This window comes from Apis dorsata, unplaced genomic scaffold, assembly GCF_000469605.1.
Source record: "Apis dorsata unplaced genomic scaffold, Apis dorsata 1.3 scaffold_376, whole genome shotgun sequence".
Lineage (NCBI taxonomy): Eukaryota > Metazoa > Arthropoda > Insecta > Hymenoptera > Apidae > Apis > Apis dorsata.
In genome coordinates this window covers 154997-173578 of record NW_006263639.1, presented here as the reverse complement: position 1 = coordinate 173578, position 18582 = coordinate 154997, and the positions used below count along the sequence as shown (strand labels likewise).

General features: G+C 22.0%; 5 protein-coding genes across 6 annotated transcripts in view; 1 reads left to right on the top strand and 4 right to left on the bottom strand.

Moving 5' to 3' along the window:
* Positions 1-653: 653 nt before the first annotated feature.
* On the bottom strand, positions 654-2859 carry LOC102678035 (N-acetylglucosamine-6-sulfatase-like). Its single transcript, XM_006618791.2, has 9 exons — positions 2749-2859; positions 2629-2688; positions 2307-2513; positions 2058-2219; positions 1826-1996; positions 1549-1750; positions 1186-1478; positions 980-1096; positions 654-904 (listed from the first exon to the last, which is right to left on the bottom strand). Exons 1-9 carry the CDS (start codon positions 2857-2859, stop codon positions 737-739), a joined length of 1491 nt encoding a protein of 496 aa, XP_006618854.2. The 3' UTR covers positions 654-736.
* Positions 2860-3384: 525 nt separating this feature from the next.
* On the top strand, positions 3385-8751 carry LOC102677896 (methionine--tRNA ligase, cytoplasmic). 2 transcript variants are annotated; one of them, XM_006618790.2, is made up of 16 exons: positions 3395-3737; positions 4166-4317; positions 4399-4515; positions 4616-4765; positions 4833-4949; positions 5015-5136; positions 5251-5367; positions 5447-5485; positions 5601-5765; positions 5933-6209; positions 6288-6669; positions 6774-6987; positions 7059-7295; positions 7751-8066; positions 8196-8420; positions 8535-8751. In XM_006618790.2, the coding sequence occupies exons 1-16, from the start codon at positions 3635-3637 to the stop codon at positions 8682-8684; spliced, it is 2883 nt and encodes a 960-aa protein (XP_006618853.1). In that variant the 5' UTR covers positions 3395-3634; the 3' UTR covers positions 8685-8751. The 2 variants fall into 2 exon arrangements, 1 of the variants encoding a protein (XP_006618853.1); XR_004150928.1 differs by lacking the exons at positions 8196-8420; positions 8535-8751 and adding an exon at positions 7535-7648 and having other exon boundaries at positions 3385-3737; positions 7751-7952.
* A 14-nt stretch (positions 8752-8765) lies between these two features.
* On the bottom strand, positions 8766-9700 carry LOC102675604. The gene is made up of 3 exons (XM_006618859.1): positions 9438-9700; positions 9080-9348; positions 8766-8779 (listed from the first exon to the last, which is right to left on the bottom strand). Exons 1-3 carry the CDS (start codon positions 9698-9700, stop codon positions 8766-8768), a joined length of 546 nt encoding a protein of 181 aa, XP_006618922.1.
* Positions 9701-9742: 42 nt separating this feature from the next.
* Positions 9743-13957, bottom strand: LOC102675464 (ionotropic receptor 75a-like). The gene is made up of 7 exons (XM_006618858.2): positions 13660-13957; positions 13240-13415; positions 12824-13132; positions 11161-11291; positions 10897-11058; positions 10257-10462; positions 9743-10030 (listed from the first exon to the last, which is right to left on the bottom strand). Exons 1-7 carry the CDS (start codon positions 13790-13792, stop codon positions 9789-9791), a joined length of 1359 nt encoding a protein of 452 aa, XP_006618921.2. The 5' UTR covers positions 13793-13957; the 3' UTR covers positions 9743-9788.
* A 171-nt stretch (positions 13958-14128) lies between these two features.
* Positions 14129-18582, bottom strand: part of LOC102675324 (ionotropic receptor 75a-like) — a 6185-nt gene continuing 1731 nt past the window's right edge. The window contains exons 2-10 of the mRNA XM_031511998.1: positions 17882-18051; positions 17480-17788; positions 17108-17235; positions 16862-17023; positions 15453-15664; positions 15167-15381; positions 14678-14949; positions 14390-14596; positions 14129-14284 (exon numbers count right to left, since the gene is read on the bottom strand). Of these exons, the coding sequence (XP_031367858.1) occupies positions 14197-14284; positions 14390-14596; positions 14678-14949; positions 15167-15381; positions 15453-15664; positions 16862-17023; positions 17108-17235; positions 17480-17788; positions 17882-18051 (1763 nt within the window). The 3' untranslated portion in view covers positions 14129-14196. The remainder of the gene's footprint in view (positions 14285-14389; positions 14597-14677; positions 14950-15166; positions 15382-15452; positions 15665-16861; positions 17024-17107; positions 17236-17479; positions 17789-17881; positions 18052-18582) is intronic.

Here is an 18582-nt window from a genome sequence, read left to right as displayed (position 1 = left end):
TTACTATCTGAGGAAATGTAATAATTTGTTAACGACTATTTATGCATATTATCGAAAAAAAAATTGAAAAATTTTAATTAATAAAATACAAAAAATCCATTACATATATTCTTTCGTATCGATCATTTTTCTAGATAATTTTAGTATCTCATTATTTCTTAAACGATTGAAACGTTTTAATAGATTAAATTTATGGATATGGCAGAAGCATATTTCTGCGTTCTGTCTTCATTCGGTTTTCTTTTTCTGCACCCCCGAATAGCACGATTGCTATTCAGATATTCGAACCGCGGGGCTTTAATAAAAATATTTGCTAAGAAAACAGTTCGCTCGAAGTACCCGGGAAGCAGGCGAGTTATTCTTATATCCAGATTCACAGCGTATCCTTCGCTCGATTTCCATAAATGCAGTAATTCGAAGTAAGACGGCCGTCGGCATTTCTAACTTTTAATGATTCATATCTTTGTATATTTATGATCAACATAATATAACCAACATAAAATAAATTCATCGACAAACGAATGTTTTATTTAATAAATATTTAATCAATTATGTAAAATGATAAAATTGTATATTGTAATAGTAAATTATTTTATTTTATATGATATTTGATTTATTTATATTTATATAATAACTTTATTATAATAAATTAATTTTTAAATAAATATTTATTTTTAAATATTATAAAATATACATGACAAAGTAAGATATATTAATAATATTAATATATTTGTACTTATATATATATACTTTTCATATTTGTAACAATACACTCTTCCTGTTTACAAATACTCATTTTCTTAAGTCTTTTCCTCAATCTGAATCTATGATGATGATTCATACGGTAACCAATATTTTCCAATTGATACTTATCTGTAGTTATATTATATGCTTCAATGTAATGCTACAAAAAAAAATATAAATCAAAGATAATTTTAATAATTTATAATATTTTGTAATTATTATTATATAATAATACCTTATTGTCTTCAAAAATACAAAAAATATTATTAAAATTCGGAGATATATGTCGTATACAACTAAAAGTATTGTTTGCAGCATCTTGACATTTGCATGCCATATCTTTATCACATAACTATAAAAATAATAATAAATTTAAGAAAAATAAAATTTATATTAAATATTTCTTATAATTATTTCTATATATATATATATAATATATACTGTAAGATTTAGATCATAGTCACTTGGACAACCTGATGATGGAATATTTCTAGATTTTTCTCCTCTATATTCTATTAAAAGAGTTCTATCTTTCGACAATGATTTTTCCAAAAAAGAAGTTCCATCTGATGGACGTTTTATACCGGCTATTCTTAAAATTGTATCAAATAAATCAACACTGCTAACAGGTGCAGAAATTTTTGATGGCATAATTCCTGGACCTCGTATTAATAATGGAACTCTAATATCTGTTTCATATGGTTGACGTTTATCTATTGGCATGCTAAATTGACCTAAATAAAATAATATGTAGTCGATGTATTATTTTTAATTCTCATTAAATTTAAATACAAACTATGTTACCAATATGATATCCATTATCAGAGGTAAATATAATATAAGTATTATTCAAAAAACTTTGCAATTTTAAAACTTGATATACATTTTTTACAAGTTCGTCAACAGCTAACAATGTTTCCCATCTATTTCTATAGATTTCATCTAATTTAGGCAATAAATTGTCAGGAAGTGGAGATGGTCCTCTTTTTACTAACCAATGTTTATCCTAATTAAGTAATATAATTTAATAAAATTATACATGAAAGTTTGTATCAAATATATCAAATATTATTTATATTACCATTTGACTTTGTGTATTAAAATTGGGTGTTCTTTTAGCTTTCACATCTTTATATTTGTTGATATGTCTTTGTGCTGGTGTAAAAGGTGCATGAGGTGCAGGAGGTGCTAAAACCATAAGAAATGGTTGATTTGGATTATGTGTCTTAATAAAGTTTGTTGCCATATCACTCTGAAAGAATGTTATTTTAATATATTATAGAAAAATTATATACATTAATTTATACACTTACAATTACATCAGTAAGATAATCAGATGGATCATTACCAAATTTTTTTTCAGTTCCATTTATAGATAAAATGTAATTATAATATTTTGAATTTCCAATAAGACCAGCCCACCAATCCCATCCTATTGGTATATGACCAGCTCCGCCTACTATTTTATCTCCATACTTTATGAATTTTTTATTAAATTTATTTTTTCTTTATTTTATCTTTATAAAATTGAATATAATTTACTTTTAAAATAACTTATATACCTGATTTAAATATTTTCCAGCATAAAATGTTGTATAAAACATTTCTTTTTTCAAATATGCTGCAAATGTATTTGGTTCTTGTAATTCTTGCCATTCAATATTATTACATCCACCATTAATTGAATTATTTACTACTAAATGATTATGTTGATATTTTCCAGTTAAAATTGATGCCCTATTTGGGCAACAAATAGGTGATGCAACAAACTAATTATTAGAAAAAATACTTTTAATTATATAAATATTGTAATTAATAATTGTAATTAATTATTTATTATAAATTATATTTTATAAATATTAAAAAAAAAAGAAAAAAGCTTACACAATTTGAAAATGTTACACCTTTACTTCCAATTAAATCTAATGTATTTTGCATTGGAGTCTAAAAACAATAATTAATTAATATGTTTATGTTTAATCATATATTTTTTTATATATTTACCATTCCATCAAGAAATAAATCTAAATCATCAGCAATAATTAATACAATATTTTTTGCACAATCTGATATTAATATATAATACATAAAAAAACATATAGATAAAATAATCATCTTTTCGAATTCTTTAAACTTTTTTTTCAAATTTTAAACTATTTATGAAAATTTTCGTGAAAATAAATACAAAAATAAGGGTATTCCCCTAACTTCAAAGTTATTTTATATAATTTAGTGAAAAATTAAAAACTTTATAAATTCTTTTTAAAAAATATTATACAAATTAAGTTTATATTTTTATTTTATATTATTTTACATTAAATTTATGTAAATTAAAATCAATATATAATTTAAATATTAAAATTAATTGCAAAATTAAATTATAAAAACATTAGAACACTAATATTTATAGTAGTATCTACTATAAATTTGTACGTATAAAAGAAAAAAGATAAAAATCAATTAAAATATTTTTTTTAAAACTTTTCTTTCAATCAATTGTTATAATAAATATAAAATGTTATTAAATGTTATAATTGAAAAATTCATAAATGTAACAATACTACAACTTTCAGTACTACCAACTATCATTGAATGTTTATTAGATTTTACATTATACTATATAAGATAAAAATAAACAAGTTATCATTATATGATTTATCCCATCTTAATAAAAAATATTATAATGGATGTCGTTAAGTAAATAGTATGAATGAGAAAGTGTTTCTCAATTTTTGAGGTTAGATTTTAAATAAATAGGTAATGTCATCAATGTGCTTCATTCATGGTGTTCGTTTCCATACTGCATTTACTTGTCGCTCACATGTGTCGGTTGTATGCTGAAAATATTTTCATCTATTTATTGTGAATATTTATTAATTTATTAGTAAAAATGAATATTTTGACAAACGAAGACAATCCCAATACATTAAAATTAATAATCGCAGCTAAAGTAGTTCAACAATCTGTTACCGTAAAAAAGGTAGAACCAAAAGGTAGAGTATTTCCGTTTTAAACAATTTATTTTCTAATTATATGATGAAATATCATATCTCAATTTCATTTATATTGCTTTTATAATTTTTAAATTCATTAATTTTTTTTTAAATTTTATAAAATAGTTTTTTTTTTAAATAGTTTTAATTTTAATTAATGATTTAATAGATAATGTATTATATTATTTATATTTCAAATATTATTATTTATTAATTTTGAAATTATAGCGATATGAAATTATAATTTTATTTAAATAAAATGCTTTATATTAAAGCATTGTTTATTTTTTGTTTAATAATCATATGTTTAATAATCATTTATATAATATAACATTAAAAAAAATCATTTCTTTAGTTTATACATTTTTTTATATAATTAATAATAGATTTGTAATTTGTAAAATATATTTTTTTTATTTTATGTATAGGAAGTTTTTTAGGCCGTTTACCTTCCATTGAACTATCATCCGGATTAGTATTATTTAGTACTAATGCAGCAATGCAACTTATAATACCTCCATCAGAAGAGTCAAAAATTATTAATAGCAAATGGTTAGAATGGGAAATATCTCAATTACAGGTAAAAATATAATTAATATGTCATAAACATTTATTTATATAATAATGATAGATTAATAAAACATTATCATATATTGTACAGTCAGCTATAGTATTTTATGGTAGTACAGGAATTTATAAAACTACACATAAATCAGATTTATGGTCTTTATTAGAAGAACTTAATAATGTATTGAAAGATAAAAAGTACTTAATTAAGGTAATTTATTATATTAATTAAAATCATATTAATTTATTATAAAATTAATTATTAATTATATCTTTATTGTAATATTAAGATATGATTAAAATCATTTTAGGATAATAACGATTTATCATTAGCAGATATATGTATTTGGGTAACTTTATGGTCTACTGTATTAGTTACAGAAATTGGAAATGAATTATGTAGAGAATATCAACATATTAATAATTGGATATCCAATATTGAATCACATCCAATTATTCAGGTTTTTTTTATTATTATATATGTTACAATCGTATAATATCACATTTGTTTAAATTTAATCATTTTAGGATTCTATCAAAGAATATAAATTTGAAAGGGGTTTGAAAGCTATTTTCAGTATTCAAGCTGTATCTTGGTTTCCTATTAATACTATACAAAATTTTCGATCTCCTAAATCAGCTGATGTAAGTTTATTAAAATATATTAGATATTACTATAATTTTTCAATATCTTATATAAATATTATTAGATTCAGCTTAGTCCAACTAAAGAAAAAGAAATAGAAGCAGTTAGTCAAGAAGAAATGCATATTATTTCAAGCAATTGGTCGTCTATATTATATCCTGATGTAAAGAATTTTCCTTATCCTGTGTAAGCTTGAATATTTAATAATAAAATATTAGTAAACAAAGTATTTTAAAAGGAGTAATAAATGTGTAATTAACATAAATTTATATATTAATATAATTAATATATTATTTTTAGATTACCAAAAAAAGATGAAAAAAATATCTTAATAACATCAGCACTACCTTATGTCAACAATGTTCCTCATTTAGGAAATATTATTGGTTGTGTTCTTTCTGCTGATATTTTTGCCAGGTTTGTCTTATAATATTCAACAGCATTTTAAGAATATTAAATATATGTATATATTTTCAAATAAATTTCTTGTTTATAGATATTGTAGACAAAGAAATTATAATACTCTTTTTATTAGGTATGTATTTTTTTCTCATATATGATATATTAGTAATAATAATAGTAATAATAACATTATCATTCTTTGAAATTCTAACTAACTCGAATGTTATAATAAAAATAAAAATTTTTAGTGGTACTGATGAATATGGTACTGCTACAGAAGCTAAAGCTTTAGAGGAAAAAACGACGCCTCAGAGTATTTGTGACAAATTTTTTGATATACATAATGATGTTTATCGATGGTTTAATATAGGATTTGATTATTTTGGTCGTACTACGACACCTGAACAAACAGAGTAAGATACATCTTATATTAGATATAGATACATCTTATATTAATTTCATAATAAAATATAATTTTTTAAGATTTTATATTATTTAAAATATGTATATTATTGCATGTTATATAGATATTGTTTTATATAAATATTATTATAATAAATATAGTTATTATTTTTTTCAGAATTGTGCAAACATTTTTCTTAAGAATTAAATCACAAGGTTATATATTAAGTGAAACTGTAGATCAACTTCTTTGCGAGTCTTGTGATAGATTTTTGGCAGATAGATTTGTAGAAGGAACTTGTCCAAGGTGTAAATATGAAGATGCACGTGGTGACCAATGCGATGGATGTGGTCATTTAATAAACGCAACAGATTTAATATCTCCGCGATGTAAAGTATGTAGTAATAGGCCTATTATCAAAAAATCGGAGCAATTCTTTCTAGATTTACCTAAAGTAAGTACTGTTAATATATTTTGTAAAATTATTTATTATATATGTATTATATTTTAATCAAAAAATTATTTTATACAGTTAGAAAATAAGTTAAAGGAATGGTCGTCAACTGTAGAAAAGGGATGGTCAGGTGTTGCAAGAGTAGTTGCAAAACCATGGTTACGTGATGGACTTAAACCACGATGTATAACGAGAGACTTAAAATGGGGTATACCTGTTCCAGTAAAAGGTTTTGAAAATAAAGTATTTTATGTTTGGTTTGATGCACCTTTTGGTTATATCAGTATCACAAAAAGATATACAAAAGAATACGAGCAATGGTGGAAACCTAAAGATATAAAAGTTGATCTATATCAATTTATGGCAAAAGATAATGTTCCATTTCATGCAATCATGTTTCCTGCTTCCTTATTAGCAGCTAATGAAGATTATATATTGTTGAAACATTTAATGGCAACAGGTATATATATAATATAACATATAATATATAATATATTAAATTAAAAAAGAACAATATATTATTTTTTTTATTTAAATCACTAGTTATTAATAATTTAATTTTAGAATACCTTAATTATGAAGATACAAAATTTTCTAAATCGAGAGGTATTGGAGTATTTGGAACTGATGCTAGAGATACAGGTATACCATCTGATGTATGGCGATTTTATCTAGCATATGTTAGACCCGAAACTCAAGATTCAAATTTTAATTGGGTAGATTTAGCAACTAAAAATAATAGTGAATTATTAAACAACTTTGGAAATTTTGTTAATAGGTATGTGTTTCTTCATGATAAAGAATATTGAATTCTAATTTTAGTTTTTTAATAAAATTTTTAACAAACAGGGCTTTGGTATTTGTGGAAAGATATTTTGAATCTAAAATACCACCAATAGAACTTCAGGAAGATGATTTGATACTATTGGCATTGGCTCAACGTGAATTATCATCTTACATATATGCTATGGAACAAGCTAAATTACGTGATGGTTTGAAACATATTTTAGCAATTTCAAAACATGGAAATCAATATATGCAGTTTCAAGAACCATGGGTGAAAATCAAAGGAACTGATAATGATAAGTAAGTGGCATGTTAGTTTTAAATATTTAATAACATTATATAATTCGTGAATATAGGTCTTTATGTGTTTTCATATAAATATTTTATTTTTAAAATGTTATTATATTTTTTTTTTATAAGGACTTGAGACATTGCATGTTTTATGCTTATGTATTTTATTTTTGTTATTTTTATTTCATTGAGAAAATGAAAAAATTGATTTTAATTATATTAGAGATTAGAAAATCTTTATTTCCTAGGTACCCTTGTTCAATGTGGATTGCTGTTACATGAGTTAATTTTATGCTGTAAAATAAGTCCTATAAACTGATTGTGACTGTTAATCAACTTTCATGTATTAAATTATGTTACAGGTCTGTTAGTACTTATGAATAACACTCGCTTAATAGAATTAAGTGGCGTTATCGTTTTCAATTTAAATGTGAAATAATTTTGTTTTTTTTTATTATGTGTAGAAAAAGAGCTGGAACGATCATCGGTATTAGCTGTAACATGGCGTGTCTTTTATCGGCTCTTTTGGCTCCATTTATGCCCAGTACTGCTCGTGAATTAAGATCGCAATTAGGATTAGCCACCAATAGTTATGGTTATATTCCTGATCTTATTACAAATATACTTCCAACGGCACACAAAATTGGTAAACCGTCTCCTCTATTTAAAAAAATAGAAGATAAAAATATAGAAACATTAAGAAAAAAATATGCTGGTAAACAAGAAACTACAAATGAACATAGCGATGTAAAATCTTTGGACAATGCAATTGCAGAACTGGTCAGTGAATATTTTATATAATAATATATAATATAAAATATATAATAATAATATAAAAAAGTAATATGATAGTTGATATGTATTATATACATATGTACATATATATATATTTTTTATTTTTATTTTTAGGATACTAAAGTTAAAGAATTGAAAGCCAAACATGACAAAAGCGGTTGGCAGTCCAGTCAAGTACAAATTTTCTCAGATTTAAAGAAGAAACTTTCTGATCTCATAAGTGAAAAAAATAAGTCTTCTGATTCGAAAAATAAAAAGCCTGAAATAGTTTTAGTACCTGAACAAAATGGAGATGTTTCAATGGACATAGCGAGTTTGGAATCAGCTATTGCTATGCAGGTAAATAATATACATTAATATATATATACATATACATATATATTAATAATATCATATTAATTTTATAATTATTTTTATATATATTTTATAAAAACGATTGATTTTGTTTTTTAGGGTAATCTTGTGCGTACATTGAAAGCTAAAGAAGAAAAATCAGTATGGCAACCTGAAGTGGAAAAATTATTAAAACTCAAAAAACAATTAGCAGATCTTACTGGAACAGCTCCTACTTCAAATGAGAAAAAGTCAAAAAAGAAAAAATAAATAAATACTCAATCAATATGTATACATTTTACATCATTAAAACCTCAAGGTTTAGTATAATAAAAAATTGTATATTTTTTATTACAACATATGCACTTCGGAATAATATTAAGTACATAGTTTTTTTTACATTCAAATAATGTAATTCATATAGTTTATTTAATAAATTTAACTTATAATTTATATAATAATATAATTTATAATTTATATATAAAAAATGAAATTTTAATTTATAATATTTATCAAATGTTTCTTCTTAAAAAATAATAATAATAATAATAAAAAAATATAATTCATTCACTTTTACAAAAGAAATTTATTATTGGAAAATTAATTTTTTTTATTAATCTTTTTATACATAAATTTTTTTATTTTTATTATAGTTTTACTTTTACCTACATTTTTTTGATTATTTTTCTTTAATCGGAGTTCAGATTCTTTTATTTGTCTTTGTTTTTTTCTAATTGTGTAAAAAATTATATTTTCTATAAAACAAATAACAATTGATAAAATAATGCCAAAACATAAAACAAGTAGAATTGGTATTGTTTCATGAATCGTTATACTTGATACATAGTGTTTATCTTTATCACAATAAGGCTTCCTATAAGTCCAACGTATTACTTCTCGCTTCCGAATCCCCGAAGTGGATATCCTAATAAGACTATAATTATATAAATATTAATTTAATTAAAAGAATATATACTATATATACAAATTATTTTTATTAATTTATTTTTACGAAATTCTTACCCTATTTTTGTTATCTCTTGAAATTGACTATGTCGCATTGACCACAAACCTAATGAAGAAGGACGAAGTAAATGAACCTCTGTAAGCTGACAGATCATTTGTTTATCAAAAACACGTTCTATAAATGGATAAACATTAATAGGATCTGCATGGTAAGCAAATTTAGCTGTCGTCATTTTTTTTAAACCATCTTGTATTGAAAGAAATCTTTTTTCTTCTGGTATTTTCTCCCAATATTTTTTAAAATATTGAACTTCTTCCATAGAAGACTAAGAAAATATTTTTCAATAATAAAAAATTAATATTTAATTTTATACATGATAAAAACAAAATTATAAAAAAATTCTAATTTTATTTGCATGCAAGATTCGAACTCACATGCAATAGAATATTAAAATAAATATCTTTATATGCTACAAGTTTCATTCGACTATTTATTAATGAATATAATGAATCATTCATTTTATCTAAAGGTGCATTCAATCGACTGGATACTATAGCTGCTGAATAATAATTATATACAAGTAAACCAAAAATCATGGTTTGAAGAAAAGCAATACGACTTGAAAATTGATTATTAAAAAATGGTAAACCTGTAATATCAAAAATATTAAATGTAAATATTAAATATAATGCTATAGCAATATTTACTTTATAAAAGATGATCAAATTTTCATCAAAATTTTATTATTACAAATAACCAAATAATTTAAATAATGTTAGTAAATAACTATATTAAATAATTGATAATAAATGAATATTAATATTATGCAATTCATTATGAATTTTATTGGTATATTATAAGGTTTATTGATAAACCTTGTTGACATAATGCAGCAATAATAATAAGAATTGTTGATCCATAAGCAGAATCATTTTTTTCAAGTTTCAGAATAATCCATAAGCTGAGAATTATTGTGACTGTTAATAATAAAATCATATACCAAACATTTCTTGCAAATGGTCTAAAGATTATATTCATATTCACTTTTAATGAAGGTACAGTAAGAAACATAAAGCATGTTCTGAAAAAAAATTATTTTGTATTATTTTTTTTTTTATTTTGCATTTTTCATAATTATATTTTGCATAATTCAAATTATATTATAATTCAAAAGTTCAAATATTCGCTAAAAATAATAAAAAATAAAAAAAAATTGTGAAGAAATATATATGATTATAAATTTTTAAATAAGATTTATAATAAATAAAAATAAAATAACAAATAAAAATTAATAAATAAAATAATTATAATATTAATAAATAAATATTAATAAAAATTTATAATATTAACATTTTAATTCCAAATTCAAAATATTGTATATATATATATATTATGTACGTATGTACATTATTATAAATTTTGTAATTAACATTGCAAATTTATCGTTTTTTCTTATCATTTATAATATATTAAATTTATAAATGATTAGGAATTAAATATTTTAAAATATATTACCTTACAGGCCAAACTTGCATAATTACATCTGCATAATTGAATCTTTCTTTTGTCAAAATTGATGGAAAATATCCTAAATCATAAATGCCATTTTTGAAACCAGCAATTAATGGGCCATTACTATCATTTTTTTCCCAATGATTTAATTCTATTAATTCAAAACTAGAAATATTTAATACTTTGGTAATTTTTAAATAAATTAAAATTTTTGGTAACTTTTAAATAATTATAATATTGAAAGATGTTAAAAAATTGAAAAATTACGTGAAATTAAATAGTTGTTTAATATGTTCCATAATAGCATATCCAAATTTAGACCAATTATCTGTGTGTTCGTATAAATTTTCTTCTTGAAGATAATCTATCAAACTTTGATTTTTAGGTCTATTTACTACCTATATAAAAGAATCATAAATAGATGAATTTATTATATTATATTAGTATTTTCGATTTATATTTTTATATAAAATTTTTATATTTTATTTAAAAGAATTTTTTTTATAAAAAAATTTTTATTATATAGAATTAAAATTATATTTTAGTATAAAAGAAAATAATTCTGAAATTTTTAATTCTTAACATATTATTAGCGATAATAAATAACGATAGACAAAGTATCTAAAATTCATCTATCCAAATTCATTAGTGCTATAATCATTGATTAAAAATTGATTGTGAAAAGAAAGATTTTATTTTCAAAATTGAAAAGAAAGATTTTATTTTCAAAATTATTTACATGATTTCCGATCAAAAGTCCAAAGAATAGAAAAGTGTGTGGCCAACATATTATTTAAACCATTACTGTCATAAAATTTTAAAATTATTTAAATTTGAATTTCGTTTTGAAAAATGCAAACTATAGAATTAAGTTGTAATTGATTAATGATAATTGATAATGAAATTGAAGAATTTTCTGTAAAAAAAAGAAAATAGTCTCTTGCGAAATTTCATAGTTGAAAAATCCTCAGCGAATGTCAACTATTAAAATTTTAATTGACAATTTGCAGAACAGTGAAAATTATTAGATTGGGAAAGAAGAATTAAGAGAAAAAAAGAAAGATAGAAGCTGCGAATTTTGTTATTCGTGTTGAATAACAAATAATTATAGATTAATTTCGAATTAATTATAGAAAAAATTATAGAAAATTATAGAAACTAATTATAGAAAGAATTTCGAAATTTAAATGCTATCATTTTTGTTTTCACAAGTAATTAAGAATAAGAAGTACAATAGAATCTAGCGATTGGACTGGAAATGTAAATAATCATGTAAATTAAACTTTTGTTAAATAATGTAAATAATGTAAATTCTTTTATGTCCGCATCTAATCGATTTATTTACTAACATTTACTTTCACTCTAATTCAGCTTTTGTTCACAGTATTTGTTAAATAATGTTTGTTACAAGTTCTTTATCATCATGATTTGACATGTTTTTATTTTCTTTACTCTCTTTTGATCTTTTTATCGATTAAATTAATTTCATTTTTGACTAAAAACTTTTTCAAATTAGATAATATTTCAAAATTATTAATAGCAAAAAAAGAGAATTGATCTCTCTATTGGTTATCTAGACATTGATTTTGGCCAACTTTGGAATCAGCCTTCGATAAGTTTATTGAAGTCGATCAAGATGTCTAAGAGTTCTGAAAATTCGGAAAAAAATTCCTAATATCAAGAAAGAATATCGATTAAATTTTCAAATTTTCAATATTATGTATGGGTAATTGCATCATGAATTATTAGATACTTTGCCTGTCACCGTTTGTGATGTGATATTAATAATTGTATTATTAATGATATTCTTATTAAAATGCTAAATAGAATAAATTTGATAATCATATTCATAAATTTTGTAATTTTTTTTATTATTTTTTCAATTTTTACTTTTTTATTTTGTATATAATAATTATTTGAATATACTTACAAGCCCAGCAACTTTTATTTTCATCCTATGATAATTCCATCTTCTGGAGAATTTATTTGTCTGTAAAATAATTTGTAATCCATTGTTTTTAGTCCAGGTACCAAGTTTTGTAATATTTAACAAACCACCGTGATTTTTGCAATGATTGTATACGTCATACAAAATATAATCATTGTCTTTTGATATAGCAATTGTGACATCCGTAATGATACTAAACATATTATCATTTAATAATTCAAGTATGTGATTCATATTTTTCTCCAAAATCAACCATTGATGTAAATGATCGAACATGTAATAGGTTGAAGTCTAAATTATCGTTTTTGTTATCAATTTCATTGTTATCAATTATTTAATCAATTTTTAAATTGCAAGATAATTGTTTAAAAAATATAATTTTTTTAATATGATTATACCTCGTAAAAAAGTTTCACTATATCCTCGTCTGAAACTAAACATTCTAGATCCACAAATATACCTAAATTCCAATAAGTAGTATGCAAAAATTGTGGTATATTCATTATCGATGTAAATTGAGTAATAGACACTCCAATCCCTGCTTCATTTAGAAGCTTAAAAATTTGATAATCATCTATATCGAAATATTAAACGATATTATAACCGATTTCTAATTAAAAAATAATATAATTTAAAAAATTTTTGTTTATGAAATTTTCTTGGAATAAAAAAATTTTAATTCATATAATATTAATAAAATAAATATATTTATTGAGGATATAATAATGTTTAAAAAGTAATATATTTAAAATATGTTTTATCTAATATTAATTTAATTATATATTATGTGCATTTTTCATAAAAAAAAAGTAGCTCACTTTCAATGTTTCCACAAGAAAATCCAGCCACTCTAGAAACATTTTTAAAAATGAAATAATCGCGAATGATATCCATATTACTTGCGTACGATGCAACAATTAATTGCAAATAAAAGATATTTTGAAAATACATCTGTTATTGTTACTCGCGATTGTACATAGAATGACTGAATACAGCGTTCATGTTACAATTCCCAACAGTTATCCCTTCTTCCATTTTACATGAGAAAATATGACAGCTTTGACATGGCTCTTTAGAAAAAGAAACAATTTATGATTCTAAACTGACATAACGTACACGATAATCCGATAATATTTAATGATAATTAACTAAATATTTAATTAATAATTAAAATCTAAAAAGTATTGATTTTGCAAATAAATGTATATATTATATAACTAAATCTTTTATTACATTTAATAATTATATTAGATAAAATATAATTATTATGAAATACATATTATGTTACATTCAATTTAAGTTAAATGAAATTCTATCTATTAATTCTATCTATTAATTAAATTAATTTATGAAGATTATGGAATAATATCTAATAAGTTATTTCTACTATTATCACTGCTAAAACTTTTCTTTGTTTCACTCTTCCTCCTTTGATTTATTTCCCTTATGAAATAGTAAATAAAATATAAATAAATTTTTATTTTTATGCTTATTTGAGTATATATTTATGAGTATATATATTTATACAATTATATGAGTAGAACTTACTTCATGGAACGATTGTAAATAATATTTTCCATAATGCAAATGATACCAGCTACGAGAATTCCAAATGCTAATAAAATTAATGCTGGAGCAATTTCGTAGATTGTGATGCTTCTTGTGGATAAAGTATCAAGTTGACATTCCGGTTTTCTCGACGACCAATATTTGATTTGTCGATTTCGAAGACCAGTATTAAACATTTTTGTCAATCTTTAAGAAATAAGTAAGTTTTGTGATATTAAATAAATATGATAGTTAAATGAAAAATATATATATTTAAAGATTATTTACCCTATTTTTGCTATTTCAATGAACTGGCCATTATGACTGGCATACATTCCCATTACCGATTGTTTAAACAAATGAATTTCCGTCAATTCACAGATTTTATTAGAATCGAACATTCTTTCAACGAAAGGATACGCTGTATTTGGATCCGTATGATATGCTAAAATACCTTGACCCACTTGTCTAATACCTTCTTCTATTGGTAAGTATCTTTTCGATTCTGGTAAAGGATCCCAGCGTTTTTTGCGAAAATAGTCCGATTCCCAGTTCAAATTCTATTAATAATAATATGATCGATATTGTAACATCGATTTTATTTTCTTTCTTATTTCTTCTCTTAAGACTTTTATTTTTTATAAGTATTAATCTTTTGGAGTTTACAAAATTTTAAGAAAAGAAAACTTGATCGATTGAGTTATCATATCGAAATTTAATTGATATATATTTTTTTATTTAAATATGATAAAAATGATAAATTTAAATAATACTTACATATAAAAAATATTTTAAATATGGTACAGCTTCCGCCGCGATTTTTAGATTACTATCAGCAAGAACAATTACAGAATCTTCCATCATGTCGAGAGGCTCACTTAATCGAGCTGATACAATACTAGCAGAATAATAATTATACATTATCCAACTGTGTATAGTTATTTGAAATAGAGCTATACGGCTTGGTAATCGTTTTGGTAAAAAATTTGCACCTATTAAAATCAAAAACAGTGATTTGATCTCAGAATTTTGAAAAATGTTTTTAATAAAATTATTTTTGTACCTTGTTGAGACAGGATTCCCACCGATAATATAATTGCATCGGAATATTTTTCTCTTTTGCCAACATTTTCACGATTCATTATTATTTTCATAATGAATATGAAAAATATTCCAAAAGCAGCAAATACGTACCATGTTTGACGTGTAAAAGGTTTTAAAAAAATTTCTAATTTAATCTTATTGGTTGAAGTCGATAATAACATGAAACAGGGCCTAGGATTAAATCGTCAATTTTTTAAAAATTTTATAAATTTTAAGCTAGAAATATTTATATTATTCATATTTGATGAATAAATAAAATAGAATAAAATATAGTTGATTGTTTTTTGTCTTTTTCACTATTTGAATGAAATTCAATTTAATGGAAGATCAAGCTATGCCACTAATACTAATTCTAGTATTTTCTAATATTATTTTTTAATAATAACTATATAATAAAATTCTTATCTATTATAACTATATATAAATGATTATTTTCTTATGTATTTTAATTTCTATTATTATTCAATTTCTATTATTATTATAATTTCTATATATTCAAAAGAAAGCTATCAAAAAATTTTGTCTAGCGTTCATAATTGTTACATATAATATGATTTTGTGAAGAATAAAAATTGAAAGATATAATTTTTATATTACAATTTATTCAATCTGCTATCATGATATTTTTAAGAAATTCAGTATAGTTTACAATAATAAAGTAGAAGATATATAAAAATTATATTGCTTTCAGTTTAGTTATATGCAAGATTATTCAATAAAATCTTTAAAATTTTTCTATACACTTTAATGCAAATTAAATGCACAAAAACATATATTAAATAACATAATAATTATAAAGCTTCTTTTTTTATTTAATTTTTAGAATTAAATATATAGAAAATAAAAAATAAAACATTTTTCTAGATGCATTAACTTCACATTAAATTACATTAAATTACATTAAAAGATTGCAATTTTTACCTTTATAATTATGTAATTTTTATTGACAAAATTTTTTATAAAAATCTTATAATAATAATTCTTATTATAATAATATATATTTTTTAATAATATTAAGAATATTAATATAAAAATATTAATATTCTTACGTAATATAATATTCTTATAATATAACTCTTTTTTATATTAGATCCCTTATTTTTAATTCATTTTTATGCATTCACACGTGTCATACTAATTATTTTATCATTATAATTAATTTTATCATTATAATCAATAAAATTATAAATACTAAAAAAAAAGGGATTGAACAATTTTTAATAAATAATTCATATTAAAAATTTTTTGTAGTTATTCTTATATTCAATATATTCAATTAATGATTCATTATATATTAAAATTAAATATCAAATATATAATTTATTAGATAATTACGTTAAATGATTAATATATCATCAATTTGCTTACTTAATTGGCCATGCTGCACCAATGAGACTAGCATAATCTAATCGTTCAGACACCATTATTCTCGGATTACTGGCAAAATCGATATAATTCGATTGTAAAAATTCGAAAATCAAACCGTGTACGTTGTTTCGATCCCAGTAAATTATTTCTGAAGCATGAACACTAAAAAAAAAAAAAAAAAAGAAATAGAATTTATTAGAACTCATTATGATAGAAAATCGAACGATTAATATATTAATATAATACCTGAAATTAAAAAGCTCTCCTATATGTAAAATCATGGCATGCACAAACTTATGCATACTATCTAAAGATCTTGTATTTATATCCTGCATGTAATCCTCGAGTCGCATGTCTTTTGGCCTATATTGAATCTAAGTAGAGTAAAAATCAATTATTTTTATCAGTTTTAGTCAAATTGGTTTATATTAATTAATAATCATTAAAGTTTTATTTTCGATATATATTGTTACTTGTGAATAATATTTTGATATATATATGTATATGTCATTAAATTTAAATTTATAAAAAGAATAGTATCTCAATTAAATAAAAAATATAATAGTAATAAAAGGAAATATAATATTATATAAAACAAGATTTTATAAACAAACTGACCACTCCAGATATTTTTAATCTCATTCCATGCATATTAGCCCTTCTGTTAATTAATGGTTGCGTCAAAAATATCTTCAATCCAGAATCAAGACGCCAAGTACCAAGTTCAGTAACATTTAATGTACCACCACGATATTTACAATGATTAAAGACATCATACAAATCGAAGCCATTTTTGTTCGATATAGCGAGAGCAACATCTGTTATTATGTTGTAAGCAGTATCGTTCAAAAGTGAAATACTGTGATTGTAATTCGAATCCAGTATTAGCCAATTGTATGAATAATCATACATTCGATATTTTGAACTCTGAATTTTAAGAAATATATTATAAACATATTAATATTATTGTATATTGCATTATTAATATTTTTAATCATAAAAAAAAAAAATTTCTCTTACTTCTGTGAAAATTCGTACAGTAGTTTCATTATGGCATCGCAAATCGATTATGACGCCTACTGTCCAAGTTTCACTTCTCATAAATCTTCGGAAGTCAATTTTCACACTAGATTCCCTTATTATCGTAAATATACCCGTGGTGCTTAGCATTTTCAGAAGATTAAAATCACCTATTTAATTGTTGCATAAATTTTCACAAATAATATCTTTCTTAGAATAATAATTTTTTAAAGAATTTTTATATTTATTTTTATTTTTTTTTTTTTTTAAATTTTTAAATCAAATTTTAATTCTAAAAAACTTTAGTAATTAGCAATTCTATTAAAAAACTAAATACTTATTTTTTTAAAATTATTAATCTATATTTCATTAACATTTTTACAATTACTTTAAATCTAAGATCATTTATGCTTGATATATTTTTCAATAGCTAAAAATCTTTGAAAAGATCCAAAAAAATTATAATTTCTTTGAATATTTTAAATTGAGATTAAGGTATAAAATTTAAGCAATAATTTGTTTGAATTATTATTAAAAATATAAATATATATTCGAATATAAAGCAAAAAAACAATATTTTTAAAAATTAAATTATCCATTTCTGGTTTATTTATTTCATATATTTTATATATTTATTTCAGATATATCATTGATTTAAAAAAACAATAATAAAATTTTGAAAAAGTTATTTTTTTATAAAG